The following is a 20677-nucleotide window of genomic DNA, read 5'->3' as shown; positions in this document are numbered from 1 at the left end:
TTCTGTTCTTGACTGAGGTATATGTGTTCACGATGAGTGGTATTCATGACAGTCTGATGCTTTCTTTAGAACCTCGACCTCAAACATAAAGATCAACCGGCCAATTCAACGTCTTGCACTCCATGATATTCAAACACTCAAAACCAACTTCACACTCATGATTTAAATACAAAGCCAATCAAACCTAGGGCTCCTATACAACTAATTACAATATAAAGCTAGTATATCGAACCGAACCAAGCAACCAAGGGCGAAAAATCATCGACAAGACCTGATTCGTGTTTTAAACCAGATACAATATATCATCCCCCCCTCAATATCTTGCGTCTGTCATGCTAAGCGTACCACCTGGAAACGTGTATATCAGCTATCCACCGCCGTTTCATTAACAATCAGTTCGTTCTGAGAGACACGAAACAGAACGCTTGAACTTGTGTGTTTCCTCGACTGCCTGTCCAGGCATTCAGGTATTGGAAAACGAAAGTAAAATAATCAAGTGGATATTTCCATAGCTGACTCTGCAATATCAAATATTTGTATTTCAGAAAATTAGAGTTTGTTGAAAGCCAGGATTTACAACTCTAAATGTATGGGAAGTGAAATATAAGCCTACTTTCTCAATTCATAAAAGCAAACACAAATATCTGAAGCCAAATATTATCTGTAGATTTGCAATAAGAGGAGTTTATGTACAGATTATTCACAATATTATGATTAGTGTTCATAAATATTTCGTACACCATTATCGCATGCTGGATTTATAAAAGTTTAGTAGCATCTACAACACCTGTTTGTAAGCACTATGCGCCGAAAGGATGCAGGCATTATCGCATACCTTTATGAACATAACATACGAGTTGTTGGTATTTATTTAAAGATTGAATAACTTGTCTTTCAAATAGAAATGGGAAACATGTACTCAACGAAAAGAAATGACGTTTTGCGCAAAAATAAGAATGTAAACACCCAGTCAAGACGGAAGTTCCTTCCCGTTACATCAGAAGCGGGGGACAACAGCGGAAACAGCCAAGTAGTAACACTTCCGGAATTCACTGATAAACAAAAAGAACTCGTGATTGAGTCATGGACAATTTTAAAGAAAGACATTGATCAAGTTGGACTAGCTTTGTTTATGAAGTAAGTCATTAAGCAGTTGCATTGTGTTTGTAATTACAAATGTTTGTTATTAGTTTGTACTGCAATATAAAAATATTTATATGAAAAACTTAACCGCAAACCATGTGTAATGTCTGCTGTATTCTCTCTGTAATTATATTATAAAAGATATATGATGGTCCTACTAAATATATAAATCGTAAATAAAGCCGTTATCCATGCACACGTGATTTGCAATGCCTGATACATGCTAAATTTTAACATGGTCCGTGAAATTATCGCTCCATGTGCGAGGGAGTTGAACACTCAAAGGTTCATCAAACAAATAATTTAGATTTATTATAATAACTCAATTAATTATCAATTTTTCAAATTTCGAAATATTAAAACAGTAATTAATACTGTTTTTACTATCTCATATAAAACGTATTGTTCCATGTAAATAACTGTAGGCTTTAAAGGGTTGAAAGTCGTTCCCTCATATATTTTCGATTTGTCTGAAAACTCGAAAAAAAAATAATTTAACGGTTTGATTTTTATTTTTTTATTAGGATGGAAGAGCAAAAATCGGATCGGTAGTGTGCGATGTGGTACTTGTATAACATATCTGTTGAACGTGTGCTACAATTTTAATTTAGATGCATGGTTTATTTTATCAAACATTTCTATCAAATTGCCCTTACAGCAAATACAATTTGACACAATCTATACTTTTGTAGATATCAATGTGTACATGAAACACTTTGAAACGACACTTGTAAATGGTAAAAATATGTCGGAGCGCCATGAATAAATGATAAAAATAGGGAAAAAGAAAACGTGCAATCTTTCAATTTGATATTTTGATTATTTTTTTATAAATAAGAATTACAAAAATGTTACGTTAGAAGCGCAAATTCCAGATGATTTACTTGCGGAATTTGACGTACTTATATGACATTGTCAATTATTAATGTTTAATATATTTGATTATTATTATATGATTTTTGTAATAACTGCATTATTTTAAATGTATGTGTGAAATAATAAACATACATGTATTCTAAACTAAGAATTTATTTTCTAAAATTGTTTTATTTGATGTGGATCGGCTTTCTGGTTCTAATAAGGCACTCATTGTATGGAACTGTTTTTTTGATAGTTTCATGTTGATTTTGTAAACTACGTAAGTATTTCTCATTAACTTGCTAACACATTGCCTCACACATCAGTTGATTTTCATTAACCTGTACTAATTAAAAAGCTGTTGAATTTCACTCGTAAACATTTTATTGCCACCAAATTTGGTTCTATCAAATTGCTCATTTCACACCAAATCCTTCCCTCAATTCATATAAATTAACTATTTTCAGATTATTTGCCAGCAACCCCGACGTACAAGGGGTATTTTCACCTTTTAAAGGTTTGAGCCAGGAAGAGCTTAGTCAAAGTAACCAACTGCGGTCTCACGCCATGCGCGTTACTGGGGACCGTCGACAAGTGCCTCAGTTGTTTTGAGGACAGGGACAAAGTTTTGGAAACATTGCTTGACCTTGGATCCCGGCATGTTCATGTACAATGCAAAAGTCGATTATATGGACGTATGTATACAATGCTGTGCAATTTATATACGAATTATCATAATAACAAATACGTACACAACAACAAAAAACACCTGTTATCAATACTTTCATAATAAATGATGTTGTGTGTTTTAGTTCATTTTTGAGACATTGTTTGTGCTGTTTTAAGTTGAGAAAATCGATATTAAACAAAACATAAAGCATACCATGTCAAACAAGCGTTTCATGTATGATATACGCTTTCGTTATTTCGATATAGTATACCAGAAATACATAAAATTAAAGTATGGTCGAAAAATAGTAAATGCAAGTAACATGACAACAGCAGACAATATAAATTCAAGTTTTACTTTAGTTGGTATTGTTGTATCTCATCTATACGATAATATGCACTTTACCATATTTATTGGTGATATGTATTTTTCAGTTGATTGGACCACAGTTTATATTAGCCATTCAACCCGTGTTAGGCTCGTATTGGTCATCGGAACTTGAAAACGCATGGTCTGATCTCTTCAAATTGATCGCGCATATAATGAAAACAGCTATGACCTTTTGATTAGACTTTGTTCGGTTGGGATTCACTTTTAGTATGTGATATTACCTTATTTTTGTTTGAAATGAACATGCTGTACATTGTGCATTAGACTGTGGTAACCACATCTACGAATCAGTTAGAAGTAAGGAATCAAAATTTGCAAAGTTTGCATTGATAACGTTTGAAAAGAACACAATGCATTCAACACGTTTATCAATATCTAAAAGTTACTATACGAATAGACCGATTTGCCACCATGTAAAATGTCAACTAAATTCATTGCCTTTATAATATAACTGTAGAAAACAAATAAGACTATCTTGGTCATGTAAGATATATTTAAAATAATTTATAAACACGGTTCTTTTAATAAAAACAACAAACTAATTTTATTGTTTAATATTACCTCGTTACATATTCTTATTTGTACTAGCTTAGCCACGTCAGATGCTGATATTTTACTTTTCCATATTAGGTAAATAGGTTTTCCCGTAAGCTTAATAACCTTTAAAAGTGAACCAGACGACGTCATTCGATACAATTTATATAACATTGCTCCTGTTATTTCGCTGATGCTTTAGAAAAAAAATGTACTTTGTTTCACTATTTCACTGTTTCTTTGTGTTGCACAAACGCTCTATGCAAATAATGTGAGCAAATATATGTGCGACAATTATCTGCATCTATATTACGTTCATGTATTGATTTAAAACGTTGTATTGTATTAAAGCACTACGTAACCTTTAATTGAATTGTCAGCTCGAGTATTTGTCGGATGTCTCCATCTAAATCCAATTACCTCGACATACATTTCGGATTTTTGCGTGTTATGCTGCTAACACTAGCCTTGGGAATCAGAAGAGAAATTTACTGTGGCTTATTGTGAAGAGGATACTTATGTAATTGCTCGACCATGTTTGCGTTATATGTGTACGATTCATGAAGTTAAAACATTTGTCATACAACATAATATTGCCTTTGCATTTTGTATAATAACGATCATTTGTATGTCGTAATGCTGCTATAAATGTTTTTGGAATTATACCAAACTTTCACCAGATTTGAAACTTCATAATTGCGTTTTGAACTCTTGTGTTTGGTATTCAACGTTGCAACACATACGATCACATTCTAAATAATGACCAATAAATTATTTTCTGTATTCAATACTTCCACTCGGAAATGCCCAATTCATTAATAAAAATGAAGAATATCGTTCTTGTTTTATATTGCAAGTAATACTAGTCGATCAATTATTAATATGTAATATCATATATTCAATATATTTAAGTTGCAATCATCTGTTAGCCCGCTTCGTGACCGTTCGATCTCCATTTCCACTTCACAGTTGCCGTCCGGCCATTTGCGGGACGCCGCCCGTTGTTCAAACATCATTTTATAGTTGATACTTTACCGTAAAGGATACAGATCACGTGATAGTCAAAATGGCGACGTGTATGCCGAGACAGTTAATTTTCGCCGTTTATACCCTTCATTACCCTTGTTAAATTTTTAATGACGCTCACTTTCCAGTCATATCAGTAAAAAAGTGATAAGCGTTTATTTCGTATTTAAATTCGCTTTATATCTCGACTTTACTCCCCGCAAATTTTCTTAGTCGAGCCCTTCTTGGGTCATCCCGCTAAGAATTTCGCACCGAGTAGAGTCGAGATATAGAGCGAATATAACTATGAAATAAACGCCAGTAACTTACTTTCTAATATGGCTTGAAAGTGGGCGGAATTAAAAAATAATACAAGTAATAAAGGGTATTAAACGGCGAAAAATACCGGCTTCGGCATGGACGTCGACATCTTGATAATCACGTGATTACCCCCTCTAGATAGAATAGATGTATATCGCTTATCTCGGCAACAGTATACTATTTAACAATATATTCATCAACATTACTTTCTTACTACTAATGTATTATTCTTAATCATGAACTACATCACATCAATACTATGATAAGGGAAAATTTTCAAATTAATATCCTGGAATCAATAAAGAGGTTAAAAACATCTTAAATGTTTATCGTAAAACGTTATGTTCACGTAATAGAATATAACAACAATTAAAAAATGTACTTATTTATCACTAACAGCCAAGCTGATTAACACAAATATTTAATATTTATTTCGTTCAATCGATGCCACCTCTTGAGTTATGCTTTCGTATTAATATATTATATCCAACATTTTATTAGATGTAACACAACTTGTTAGTTTCCATCTAAAAAACCCACTGCATCTATCATGTTTTCGACATTATGTAAATAACGTTAATGGCAAAAGATGAAATCTTGCTTAGATTCTAAAGGCATACAATTCTCTCAGTGCGTCAAACTCTGAAACTATAGAAGTACGTAGGTTATTAAAACAGATGAATAACAAAGATCTGCACAAAAAATATTTTATACAGGCTAAAATAATAGTTGCCAATTAATACGTTTAAACATAGGACTAATACTTGTTACCTAAAATAATATATTATAGTGAATTTAATATGTTTAGGAATCTGGCGAAATTTCGAATCAATCAAGATCAACTTCCTGTATTACAATTGATTGATTTATAAATGTTCTTTTCTTTGACAAGCCCATAAGGTATTTGGCGGATGGTTTGCAGGAAACAGCTCAAAGTTGTCTGCCATCGTAAGAGCAATACATGTTTAACCTCTTTGCGTAGAATAAACATGTATTATATAAAACTCTTTCAAATATATTAAAAATACATACAAAATGTGTGTACACTTTGCATTCTCAATTCTACTCTTAATTGTCAGGATGGATAGACACTTAACACATATTATAATGGCCGTTAAATTTTGCCTACCACGATGGTTTGTTTCTTATTGACATACGATTTATTCTTAAGTAATTGTTAAACCATTAGCTGTGCATATATTTTGCTATGGATAACAAACTTGATATTTTCATTCTTGGAAGAAACGTAAGCTGTCAAAAGCATAGAGTTCCCAAATGTGTTAAATATACATTTTTCAAAAGCAATAAGCAATATAAAATAATGGTAATACGAGTGCACACACAATATAGTGATACGTGTAAACAATATTGTTGTATAATGTTTTACCATTGTAACAAGCTATGTTTATGTTGTGGGGAGGTTTAAAACATTTCAATCGTTTACTTGAAATATTTGACTGAATGCTTCATTGCTAACATTTGAAGAAATACAACAATTGTACAGTGTATTTGTATTTATGTGCTCTATTAATGCATAAGTCACCTTTGAATTGAGTTGCAATTAATCATATCAAGTTATTTTATCTAGAGGAAGTAATAATACTTACGTAAAACAAAATTGCGAATATTCTTATAAACCATGCCAGTGAAGAAGGAATCTGACTGTATCAATTTAGATAATCAGTTAAATAATTGTATATGCTTTCATTTTACCAACCAGAGTAACATACCAAAATCAAACCAAAATTTCGATTTCATAAAACTCTGGAAAATAATTCATTCAGCAGAAAAAATGTAAATTATCCCAAATACAAAGCTACAAATTGCCAAAAACAAAGTGTTCGACACTATACCGTATCCCAGCCTCACGCAAATGCGTGTCATCGACTTTGAAAGAGACAGTTGATTGAACAGTGTCAGAGTATATGATTTAGCTATTTGATAATAGTGACGCTAATTCAAGAATAAGAACATTCTTATGTGTTTAGCTGATTTGTTACTGTCAGTGTAGTACCAGCTTAAGCGAAGGGTGATTAATAAGGAAAAAACTAGGATCGAGCCATTTGAAAGGTGTCTAACCAGAAATGTAACGTCGGACGTTGTTAGATAAATATACCAATTAAATCATGAACAGAAATACAACGTAATGTACCGGTCGCATTTAACGAAAATTTATTAGTTTGGACGATATAGCACATAGCGAGAATGAAAAAAAAACACGTTAGAATATATCGAGCACTGGTGCATAATCATATACTCTAACGAATGTGTGCTGCACGGTACTGAAGCGACTTTTTTGACATGCATTGCGCACATCCTACACAAAATAAGTGGGCAGTCGTCTACTCCTGTGCACATTTTTTTACAATTATATTAACATTGTCTATAGTAAGTTATTGTAATCGAGATGAAAGAAGAGTGGACTCTGAATGTCTGGACAGTACTTCAATTATTCAGGAATAGAATTGTAATAATGCTGGTCAGTGGGGTGTGAGGTAAAGCGGAACGCAAACAAGCGAACCATCACAACGCTTATTGCAATTATTCCGCTTTTGAATATCTTCTTTAGTTATGACATGCCCTAACATCACTGAACTGCCTGCTTACTTGCGCATGCAAGTGCTTTGGTGGCCAACAAAATGTAGCGCTAAATATTTGGCTTCGTAGTGTGACCGACACGTGAACTCTTAATTTTCAACAGCATTTGGAGAACGAATTGATATGGGAAACCGAAAATATCTTCTGAAGTGAATACGCTTAAAATCGTCCAGCATTTGACGCACAATGAATTCCGTGTATTTATCAAGTAGCTTATTGCCGACACAAGTTCGCTTCCTGTTTGAAGTACGAATTAGCGAAGAAATCATAATTCAACATATTGTGTAATTTTGTTTCTCCGATATTTAAACCAAGCAAGAAACAGTAACTTTGGTTATCATAATAAACGTAATTTACATTGCAATCAAGTTTCTTTGTAAGGAAAATTGCAATTCTGCGGGAATTGGACAAGATATATCTCATAAAACATTATGTCCCAAATTCCTGAAAACATAGTTTTATATTGTTTTCAAACAAAATGTGCAATATTGAATGCATAATATGTAAACATTTGCATCTTTAAAATATTGGAATACTTGTATTTTTTGCAATCTGAAGTTGAAAGATAATATGTTTAGGAAACATATTAACAAGAAGCATGAACAATCGAATACGTATAAGCAAGTGCGTTGATTCAAACATGATACGTCTAATAGCAATATACGATATGAGAAACATAAAGTATAAAGGATAAAACATACTGCAGCTTATATTGTAGTCAGTGTTGTTTTAATATTAGAGTAAACATAATACCGTTTAAACATAAACAAATCAGTAACACGTTAAATTAAGAAATGTGTATTTTTAAAAGTTATGTTTTAATACATCTTATTGCTTTAAAATATATTTTGACTTTAATTATACATACATCATTTACTTATAATATTCGGTCTAATTAACTTCAACAATTATGTTTTTTATGAGTAACATATCTTTGTTGTGAATAGACTTAGCAATTACCGGATTAGTTTTATTCCGTTCTTAGAGGCTTCACAGACACACCTTCATGGGAAGACCTATATGGTCTTCGAGTCGACGTTCGAAACCCGCCGATGCTGCTTCGCAATGAGTGGTCGCCTTCCCGGCATATACTAGTACACAAGCGTTCATGAGCTACACAGCACGGTTGACACCAATACTTACTGGCTCGGCACACGGAAGTTGTGATCCGGTTTTGTATGTGGTTGTCCGACAAAGCGGTGAAAGTTATATCTGCAGATCACTTTTCGTCAGGGTTATGCGTGCTTGATCTGTAGTTCGAACTGCTCAACCATCTATGTAAAGATCCATCCGGTTGTTTTTCGATTCGCTGCCATATTCGTGAATACGCTGAGATGCTAGTACATAAACCAGCATATTGAATGTTTTCATGAGACACATTTATTATCATTATGCACTTTGTTATTGCATAACTCTTCTAAATAATGTATAGTTCATGTAAAAGTGTTAGCTTGCTGGAATCGTTGACAAACTTCATAGTAATTAAAGATATTAAAGTCTCTATAACGTTAAAAATCAACGAAAATTTCGTTAATTGTTTCGTAAAATAAAGTTAACACCTTAGCAATCAGTGTTTCTTATAGCAATAGCCCAAATTTGAACGCTAGATGTGGTATGATTACATAGATTTTTGCAGATACAAAATGCTCGTTTTTATTTATTTGTGGTCACAATTAATTCCCGGGAATATATCTATTCATATGACACACGAACACCATTTTAGTGTTCATGTGTCGTATGAATAGATATGCAAAACAATAATAAAAACGAGCAGTTTGTAATCTACAAACATCTATTTTACCAGACCACATCTGGCGTTGAAATTTCGGCAATTGCCACAAGGAACATTGATTTTAATTGTTTAAGTTTATTTTAAAAACTGAAATTTTCGTTGATTTTGAGTAGTAATGTTACTTTAATAAATTGTATTTCTTTTTAAATTTAATTGAAAGGAATTTTAAGTCCAAAATTTATTTTGTACATTAACCTTTACATTGAATTCACTTATTATTAAATGTGTAATATGGTGAAAATCGCTATTCCAAATTTATCAATGAATCAGAGGAGATTTACATAAGTGAAAAACGAGATTTATATGTTTGCATAATTAACCAAAATCTCAGTATTTTAAACAAATTCACGAAACATGTATTTTTCATATATTAACATAGCTATTAATTTAAGTTGATACTTATTTAAGACTATGTTAGAATATAAATACATCTCTCAATATCGTAATTTACATGCCATTAAAACGTTTTATTTTAATTCCAGACCATTAATACATATAATTATCCAAATATTTTGCGTGTTTAGGCAATGGTTTTGTCGTCATATGCCAACGTACTTTTCCATCTGACTTGGGGGTTTAATCAAATAAAATAACTGGATAGAATGGGATTTCCTTTTTGAGCTGAAACCAAATAAATACGTCGGGTTTTTAAGTAAATACTTCATGTTTGTAATTTCCATCGCAAGGAAAGTCAATAACGGCAGAATTTATCTTTGATGATTCAAACTTTCAGAAGTAATTGGAAAATGCTAGGCATTCTTTGCAAATCACTTCGCAGAATATCTTTACCATTCTGAACCACATTTTGTTACATATTGCACCTTTCGACTTTAACTAGGTTAACGTAAGACTAAGATTGGTTAATTAAATCTGTATCATGCGTTGTGGAATATGTTCATTGTATTAGCTCGTGTCGTATTGAAGTCAATTCAAACATATTTTTTTAAATAACTCTACACTACAAGTGTAATGGCTGCTATATCCGCCCTGTAAATATATTAAACAAATGCATTATGAAACAATTAATACAAATTCGATAAAAGTATCACACTATTATTATATTTCCTAAACTTGCAATTAAATGTTTGGTATAGGGGCGAATAAACTGCAAGACTGACCTTCATGAGGGTCAAGGTACATCCCTTCATCATTAAATTCAACATGCTTATTAAAGCTGTTATAACTGTTAATGGCAAAATAATTGCGAGTGAAACACCTTTACAGACGATCACAACTACGACACACTTATAAAAAACGTAATCTTATTGATGGTCATATCTTCTTAGTTGTGGTGTTTACTGAATTGCCTTTTTCAACTTACTTTGGACAAAAATAGTTGATCGCATATATCGATATATTTAACAATATTTCGCGTGCAAATAATAAATCATTATAGCGAAATAGTCAAATACAAATATATTTAATTTCATATAATGATTGTTCGGACGCTTCATATACGACGAACATCGAGCGGTATAACGTTGCTTTTGTCTGACTAGGAATACTTTGCGGCGTTTATAAATTACGCAATCGTTATAACTATTCAAAGAGCCATACTTTACGAATTAACATGTCCTTTGTTTTTATTTAACCAAGCAATTTTAAGAGCTTAATCTGAATTGGATATTTTATTCTATGGCCTGAGTCTCATAAATGTTCGAACGATGATCGTCGTTTTATTTCATACCAGTCGCAAACTATATGTTCCTTTCATTAGTGCATAGATAAGTGCTGTTATTTTCATTATTGAACCAACCTCATAATTATAGGTCCATTACACTTGATTCATGAGGTTATCAAATGTAAAGATCATATGCAAAATCAGATTTGTTGGAAATCCCTTGTTGATTATCTATTTAGACCGTTGAAGTAATACTGGCAATGTTAACAAAAGACTGAGAGGACAAGCTACAAAGTCTAAGAATTTAATGTGGTGTTTAGACAAAAACGTCTGGTGGGTGTGTTAAATTACGGTTATATAATACTATCTCGGCACAAAATCTTCGGTACAAGATTTTCTATTTAGAAGAAGTGCTGTATCAGAAGAAGAAACCCAACTACGACACAAAAACAAACCTGTGAAGAAAATTAAATGATTGCATTTTTGAATTCAACACGCGTTAAGTCGATGTTAAAAATCAATAAACTATTCACGTTTTTGTTTGTCACTTTTTAGGGAGTGTGTAAGAGAATGATGACGCTGCATAATAACGTCATAACTTCTTACACTATATGCGAACATGATAAGACAAAGTGCGATTGAAGTAATTATTATAATTTCGGACTTCCATATTGAAAAATCCGAAATGTCTAATCCACTGATGGTTTTACGTCATGCTGTTTGTTCAGTTGGATGCTTCGTCGATTTGAACATTATGAACGTCCTATCAAGGTGGTCAGTGAACCGACCTAGACTTCTTCCTATTTAAATAATCGCATTGTTCTGTCATGACAAGTATCCGATCGCTTTCATTTAGTGAGTTTTTACAAATTATCAGTTAAAAGCAGATCAATGAAGACATGTCCAACCCAGTTTTGGTTATCTAGCTTGAATGAACAATGGGGCGAATTGCCATTAGTATTAAAGGCACATACCGTAAATCTGAATAAAGCTATAATTCAGCAAACTTTAAATACACATCAACCTTATTCTTTGATGTTTGCATCGTTTAACCATATATTAAGTAGTTTGCTGCACATATTAGTTGATTGTAAATTTTGTCTGTGCATTGTCAATATTTATGGTTCGTTTGTGTATTTACTGCAATGACAGGTATCGATATTTTCTTAAATGGAACCTAATTGGCTGTAGGATACTTTTCAGGCGCTTGTGTATGGTCAATCCTGACCAAATACGCAATTCATCTTATTCTTTCCAACATGGTAAGGAAGGCTGATTGAGCATTTTTTTAAGCTAATCAAGACAAATTCCCTGGACGTGCTGAGAGCTGTGTAATTGCAATTATGGAATGTAAAGTGAAAGAAAAGAAATATGTTTTTATCTGGAAAAGAACGTATATTTTTGAGTTCGAGTTCGAATAAAGATAAACAATTATAATGCAGATAATAAATTTTGCTTTAATGCTTACACATAATATGCAGCTTGGTGGGGGTAAATATACATTTTAAGAATTTAGTTGTTGTCAAATAGCCCACGTTTTGATGCAAATAAATAAACCTGCTAACAAAACCTGGGTGATTTGATACAACGCATCTAATCCAGTCGTGAGTAATTCGACATTAATTTAATCTATGACCTAAACGTATTTTGTCGAATCGAACAGGTCTTTATACTGGCTATTATTTTCGTTCGTTGTAGTTTGTATGTTGTTACGTCCATACCACTGTTCAATCGATTACGTGTACTAATGTTCTTTTTACTTGAAAGTCCAATACATGAACACAATATTAATTGCATAGGAAAACAAACACAATGATACATATATATAATAGGTTCACTACTATTCTCTGTAAGCTGTATGCAAGAGGTATGCAAGAGGAAGAATAATTGTTAACAGTTAATACTACATGATTTTAACATCGGTTAAAACAAAGAAAGATCGAAAACTTGTATTATTTCAAGTTTAAAATATATATAGTTGTGGCGTAACTTTAAACAGTATCATGGATCACATCAACCCGCTTTTGTAAACTGTTTGTTTATATTTCGGATTTATTTTGTGGTGTTTTTATTGACTGAGATATAAATTTAGCAAGAATAATGAATATTAATTCAACACGCGATAAATATATTTATTTCATATGGCAAACACAGCCATGCACAATACAATCAGTACAAGAAAATGGTTCAAACGAAATTAATACTTCTTGAGTCAGCATCATATGGTTAGGATAGATATTCTATTTAAAACGATTTACAACATATACCCGCGCTCGCATAAATGTACACGGGCCCACGCAAATACATAAATCAAATACCTTTATTGATTCCTGTTATAAACTTAAGACCTGTGTTTTAAGTAACCAATATTTAAATACTTATTGCATGTTGTTATAGGGTCAAATGTATTAGCGATCAAAGTGGACATTAACAAAAAAGAACTAATACATACATCCGTCTATGCAGCCCATCTTAGAGAGATACATTCTCTCGCTAAGAATAGGTATATTGAAATAAATATTTCTGCAGAAAAAGTAATTAAACCTGTCAGTGATGTTAATAGAAATAAAACGGCCTCTAAGTCTTAACGAATATATCTGAAAATATTATGATTGTTCGATGTTTTAAAGCATTTTATTCGTAGATATTACTCATAAGATAAATTCCGAATTGTCTCGTAAAAACGTTGATATTTTCTTTTAAAATAACAGCCAATGAAAACAGTTCAGTGCATTTCTAAATAAGAATACAATGTTTTTTGGAAGTTATCGTTTCTAAAAAAACTGATGTGTGAACGTATAAGTAAACACAAGTATTATAGTTTGGCGATAAATCGATCAGAATGCTATCATTATCGAAGCTGAAGTTTCGACGTGTTAGTTATATCAGGTTTAAAGTCAGTTATCTGTTCATGCCTGAAATATAGTATCGAATACTAATAGGTAAAAATATAAATCTCACTGTTAATTTGTGAATCCCACGAATTTAAACCAAGTTCACATTAGTGCTTAAAATGCGACTCACTGCCAACCATGGACTATTCTTAAGACAACTACGATAGACAACTAGAATTGTTTTTAATAAAATGTCTCATAAGGATAACAATAACATGTCTTTCTAATCCATTATAAATATCGAAAAGATACACCTTCTGTGTGTTTATTTTATGTTCTTCAATGTAACAGGCACCTTCCTCTCGCTATCTGCGTCTGACAGACCAAGCGCACAACCTGGAAACATTCAATTCATCATATAACCACCACCGTTTCATAAACATTGTACTGATAGACGAATAACAGGACGCCTGGTAAACTACTGAGTTTCCTCTACTGCCTGTCGTGGTATTTCTTTATTGGAAAACAGACGAACAATACGAAAGTAAATAGCTCCCAAACAAACTATGTAATAACACAACTTTCTATTATAATTGTAATGAAGCCATTAAGCCGTTTTAATGCACGCGTGATTTGCAATACCTGAATTGTGCGCAATTTGATCATGGCCCGTTAAATATCGCCCCATTTGCAATATATATAGGGGTAAAGAGTACAAGATGCTTCAAACGCACATAATAACTCAACTTTTTACCAAATGAATTAGTATTTTTTAAACGATTAACTAATGAATACTGTTTAAAAATCTCATAGAAAGGTTCCATTTAAACCGTAGGCATCAAAGGATTGAACGACATGCCCTTACGATAATGTTCGAACATCACACAATTCGTTATACAATGAATTATAGTTGTTCTCCAAAAAATGGAGGTAAAGAGCATTATAAATTTAGAACGAATACATTTATGTTATTGCGAAGTATTATTAGAAGTCCGACGGCAAACACAGAATAGCTTTGTATATGGAGAACTAGAGAGAAATAGGGAGAACATCTTTTTCTGCCTAACATAGCATTAATGTAATTAGATATTGGTTAAAGATAGTAAACTCACATGATATTACATATGTAAAACTTGTTTATGATATTATGTTCCGAGAATTAGAAACATACCCCAATAACAGATCTTTGGTCTACATGGTAAAACGTCTATTAGGTAATGGTGGTTAAAACGATGTCTGGCTGAATCAAGAGGTTGGGGATGTAGACATACTTTTGAAAATTTACAGATATGTTTATATAAAATTGGAAAACTGAATTGAGTGAATCCACTGGAGCAAAAAAATACAAATTAATATCCGACTTCAAATTTCAATTCTTTTAAAGTGATGGAAACATTCCAAAGTACAGATTGGCCCTTTCTAGATTAAGAGTCTCTGCACATAGACTTAAAGTTGAAACGGGCATTGTGCAAAAATAGCTATCCCTTATAAAGAAAGAACATGTTTTTTATGCAATGTTTTAAAAGATGAATACAACTTTGTTAAGGATTGTACATTATATACTGATGTAATTCAGGCTTATTTAACAAGAGATGTGTTTGTCATAAACACAATGCCCCCTATTGTGCTGCTTTGAAGCCTTACATTTAACCTTTAACTTTGAACGATGACCTTGACCTTTAGCCATTCAAAATGTGCAGCTCCATGAGATACACATGCAAGCCTAATATCAAGTTGCTATCTTCAATATTCAAAAAGTTATGACCAAACTTTAGCGAAGGTTAAAGTTTTAGGAACGAAACATACAATGGTATTTGACCTTTGACCTTGAAAGATGACCTTGACCTTGACTTTTCAATATTAAAAAGGTGCAGCTCCATGAGATACAATTGCATGCCAAATATGAAGTTGCTATCTTCAATATTGCAAAAGTCATACAAGTTTAACAAAGGTTTAAGTTTTGTGACACACACATACAATGACTGACACAATGACAGACAGACAGGCCAAAAACAATATACCCCCGATCTTTCGATCTGGGGGCATAAAAATCATGTTATTACATAAGACCAAATATGTTTAAGTTCATTGATATATGGACCTCTCAATATAGTAATAATGTTAAAAATTTAGCCATGTTTATTTATAAAGCATGGGAAATAATAAATACTTTTAATACATATAACGAATAGGGTAGGATTTTTGGTATATATTTATACACCGTCTCTCGCTGTATATTGGCTTGTTTATAATTTGAATGACCCGTGACTTTGTTTTATGAATATTGTATTGACATTGCATGTACCCATTGGCTTATTGTCTGCTGTATTATCAAATAAACTAAACTAAAAACACTTTAATGTGCGTACTTTTGATGGCAGAGTAAACGTTCACCTAATCCAATTCACTTACGTGCGGAAATTTGCGTACTTAAACTATTAATAATTAGAGTATATACAATGTAAAATGTGTATACGTAATACTTGAAAGTAATTGTAGGTATAAACTAAAAGACATACATTTACGCAAAGCTCCATGCTTCTTCATCCGGATATTGCTTTTTTATGAGGGTATGCAATATAAGTCGATGACGACAATATGACAGCTCAATCTTAATTTTGAAAACTTGGTTGTTTTTTCTCAATCATTTACTAATACATTCACTCACTAAGAAGTTGATTGCGATTGACTCGTACTAACTTGAAAAGCTGTCGAAATACGCCCTTACAGCGTGTTTTGCAACATAATTCGGATCCATCTATTTTCAAAAAAAAAAGTGTTTTCATTGTTTTAAAGGGACACCAGGGCATACAACAATGAAATTTTAATTGACAAGCGATACATCCCCGTTGGGCGACGATTATTGAAGATGGACATGATATATAAGTGTTATGGTCGTCTAATAAAATGAATATCACTTTGTTATGGATTGTACATTATATACTAATGTGATTAAAGCTTATTTAAAAACGCTGTTATTACGTAAGACCAAATTTGTTAAAGTTCATAGATGTATGGACCTCTCAATATAGTAATATTGTTAAAAATTAAGCTATGTTTAATATTTATAAAGCATGGGAAATAATAAAAACTTATAATACATATTACGATTAGGGTAGGATTTTTGATATATATTTATACACCGTCTCTCGCTGTATATTGGTTTGTTTATAATTTGAATGACCTGTGACTTTGTTTTATGAATATTGTATAATGATATTATGGTCCGAGAATTAGAAACATCCCCTAATAACAGATCTTTGGTCTACATGGTAAAAGTCTATTAGGTAATGATGGTATTAACGATGTGTAGCTGAATCAAGAGGTTCGGGATGTAGACATATATTGAAAATTTACAAATATGTTTTATATAAAATTGAAAAAATGAATTGAGAGAATCCACTAGAGCAAAAAAAATACATATTGATATCCGATTTTTAATTTCGATTAATCCGATTTTTAAGTGATGGAACCATTCCAAAGTACAGATTGGCCCTTTCTAGATTAAGAGTCTCCGCACATAGACTTAAAGTTGAAACGGGCAGGGTGCAAACATAGCTATCCCTTATAAAGAAAGAACATGTCTTTTATGAAATGTTTTAAAAGATGAATACCACTTTTTTATGGATTGCATATTACATACTGATGTAATTCAAGCTTTTTTAAAAACCATGATATTACGTAAGACAAAATATGTTAAAGTTCATAGATGTATGAACCACTCAAAATAGTAATATTGTTAAACATGTAGCTATGTTTATTTATAAAGCATTTATTTTCCCCCAAAAAATGTTTGCATTGTTTTAAAGGGACACCAGGTCAGACAGCAATGAAATTTTAATTGACAAGCGATACATCCCCGTTGGGCGACGATTATTGAAGATGGACATGATATATATTTGTGTTTCTTTATTTCTAATAAAAGTCACTATTGACTACTCTTGTAGGAACTTCTTATTTTACAAATCGGTATAATTTGAGAAATAATAGATTGTCAAATTTAAATCATCCAAAAATATCTTCACATTGCAAACAGTCTTAACTAAATAGATACATATATATACATGATATTATAGATTTAAACTAAGTACATTGCATGTGCATTTATGTCGATAGCTATCCCATTTTAAACAGTAACCAGAATATGCTGTTCTTAAGAATTAATTTCAGCATTAAATAGCCCCTATGTGTGTGTGCTTAATATACATTACTTGTGCATCACAGGTTATTTGACATTATAAGATCGTTTATACTAATTATAAGTTCGTTTGATTTTTGAGTCAGATGCTACACAATTTGCACTTATTTCTTACACGTGTGTACTATCTATAAAAATACATAAATAGTCTACTGCTCTAAAATACATCAAGAGTCTACTGACGTATCTTATTGTATATTAAAAACAACCAAAACATGTGAATTATTATACAATTTAAAACTAGTTTGTCAGACCAAGGTTTTGAAACGTCAAAATTTCATGTTTATTCAAGTATATTTTGTTTAATAATAAAATTATGAAACTTTCAGTTTATGCTGTGTACGTATTGAGAAGATGTTTACCTGAAATTGTAATAGTATGCGACTCTCCTTTGATATTTAGTATTGCAATTTAGTTTATTATTTCACAAGGAACAGATATTTACTGCTAAAGCTTCGAGATTAAACCCAGCGACAACAGCGCGTTCTTGAGGCTCACCATCGCGTTACAGGTCGCTTGTCCGAGGCCTTAACGCTGGATTGGACATATGTACTAAGAGAAATCGATTAAGGGAGAAAACTACTATAATGCAAAATATAGTTATAAATCACAGGGTTGGTAGTTTATTTAATTGCTTTATATAAGCGCCAAATGTATATCGATGTGATGGTTTTTTAGCATGTCAAAATGATATCGATGTAGTTTATTAAATACACTATTGCAAAGCTCTATTGATCTAAAATATAATATAATATAAATTTATAAATACAAACTTCAGCTCTGATTTGTGACCTTATTCTTCTATTTTTGGCGAGGAACACATGGACAAACAGGGAAACACAAAACAAATGTATTAGCCAAACAACACACGTAACTACCGCACAATTAATTTAATATATACCTCGAACGATCGTGTATCATGCTGCGTATGTACTTTTGAATAATCAATTGGTTTGTTAGTCATACTTAAAAAGAATCTAATTTAATTTTCGAAACGGTAAAACATCGATTGATCCAAAAGTTAAAGCATCGGGGATCGTCAAATCAATTTAAGCCTTGCAGTAGTTTTTAAGAAAATAGAACGGTCGCCATACATGCTAATATGTGATTGCACTGAACTATCAAATCAATTAATTTCCAAAAATTAAGCCTGAGACATTCGGAACCCAATTTGAGTGCATCCAACTAGGCAAAAATAGGTCAGCTATCAAGCAATCTAGCAAAACCATCCGTTCATCAAGAGTTGCATGCTCGCAGACTTTGTAGACAACAACATTCCTAAAAGAGACCATCGGCCGCCCTTTACGTACGAGTTTTTCGTAAGCTTCCAAGTAATTGCCCGTCCAGCACAATGTAACATGCTACTGATCCAAGGCTAGACTGATGGAGTCGTTTTTTAACGGTTGTTTATATTGTATGGTAAATCGGAAGTTTTATTACGGAACACACTGCTTGCCATGAGATCATGTTCAAGATAATGGCATCAACGGAATGTTTATTATGGAACACACTGCTTGCCATGAGATCATGTTCAAGATAATGGCATCCACGGAATGTTTATTTAGTAAAAGGTAAACAAGGAAAGTGATGTATAAGTCTTCATATTCCATATAACAGTTTCAGCATATTGTGGCGAAATCGTCCGTTTTCAAATATATCCGGGTATAACATGCGCCGTGCAACAGCAGTACCTCATATGTAAACGAGGTATAACATAATGAAAATAATAATACAAAATATTATGTTTTTTAACTATTATATAATGTGCGGAAATAATACCCTTCTAAATCATTAATATACCTAATGGTATATATGATATGTATTTGAAACAAACTAGAACGTTCAACACAAACAACAATTGCAAAAAACACCAATCAACTAATGAATCAATAGAAGACATCGATTTATTATTTCTACATTGTGATCAATAGAATTTTGTAGTTTACCGTGTTGGTCGTTAATTATTACATATTATTGACTTACTTTACATAAGCGCCTTAAATTGTTTATACGGAGATTGATGTGATGGTAATTCTGTTTAGGACCTCAAAACAAAAGCGTTGCACTGTATTGCACATTTGTTTCAAAGAGCTATTGACCTGACCTGAAATATAAAATACATCAATACAAAACACAACTTGAGCTCCGGTTAGGTACCTTATAAAACAATGCAGTATTTTATTGATTGAGAGAATCCAGTTGCCTAGCCAGGCGACACAAAACTATTGCATGAGGCAAAACACACACATACATAACGCACGCACAATAAGAATAATATATACACAGTATGATCATGTATCGTGCTGCTTATGTACTTTTGACTATTCAATTGCTGTCTAAGTCATATAGAAATCATCTTTTATTTTCCAAAACAAAAAAGCATCAATAAACCACCAGTTCAATCAACTGTGGTCGTCATAGAAATGTCAACCTTGCAGTAGTTTATAAGTTAATCGAACGGTCGCCAGCATGCTAATATATTATTGAAACTGAAATGCACCGAAGAACTATCGTTCCAAGAAATAAAGCATGATACATTGGGAGCCGCATGTGAGTTTTTTTGAATGCATCCGTCTATACAATGGTGATCATGTTTTAATGGTCTTATGCTCAGCGAAAGTTAATATGAGCGCACATTTGCGAGCACCGCTACGGTGTTTGTTGCATAATGTTGATGTAAAAAAGAAGAAATAAATAGTTCATTTATCATATA

The 20677-nt window shown here is 32.3% G+C and overlaps 1 protein-coding gene across 1 annotated transcript; it reads left to right on the top strand.

Moving 5' to 3' along the window:
* The first annotated feature begins 401 nt into the window (after window positions 1-401).
* On the top strand, window positions 402-4429 carry LOC127870279 (uncharacterized). Its single transcript, XM_052412908.1, is given in 5 exon segments — window positions 402-1137; window positions 2469-2577; window positions 2579-2665; window positions 2667-2696; window positions 3106-4429. Coding segments are annotated over 5 exon segments (591 nt in total). The 5' UTR covers window positions 402-904; the 3' UTR covers window positions 3238-4429.
* Window positions 4430-20677: the final 16248 nt, after the last annotated feature.

The sequence above is a fragment of the Dreissena polymorpha genome, chromosome 2 (genome assembly GCF_020536995.1).
Source record: "Dreissena polymorpha isolate Duluth1 chromosome 2, UMN_Dpol_1.0, whole genome shotgun sequence".
NCBI lineage: Eukaryota > Metazoa > Mollusca > Bivalvia > Myida > Dreissenidae > Dreissena > Dreissena polymorpha.
This window is presented reverse-complemented; position numbering and strand designations above follow the sequence as displayed.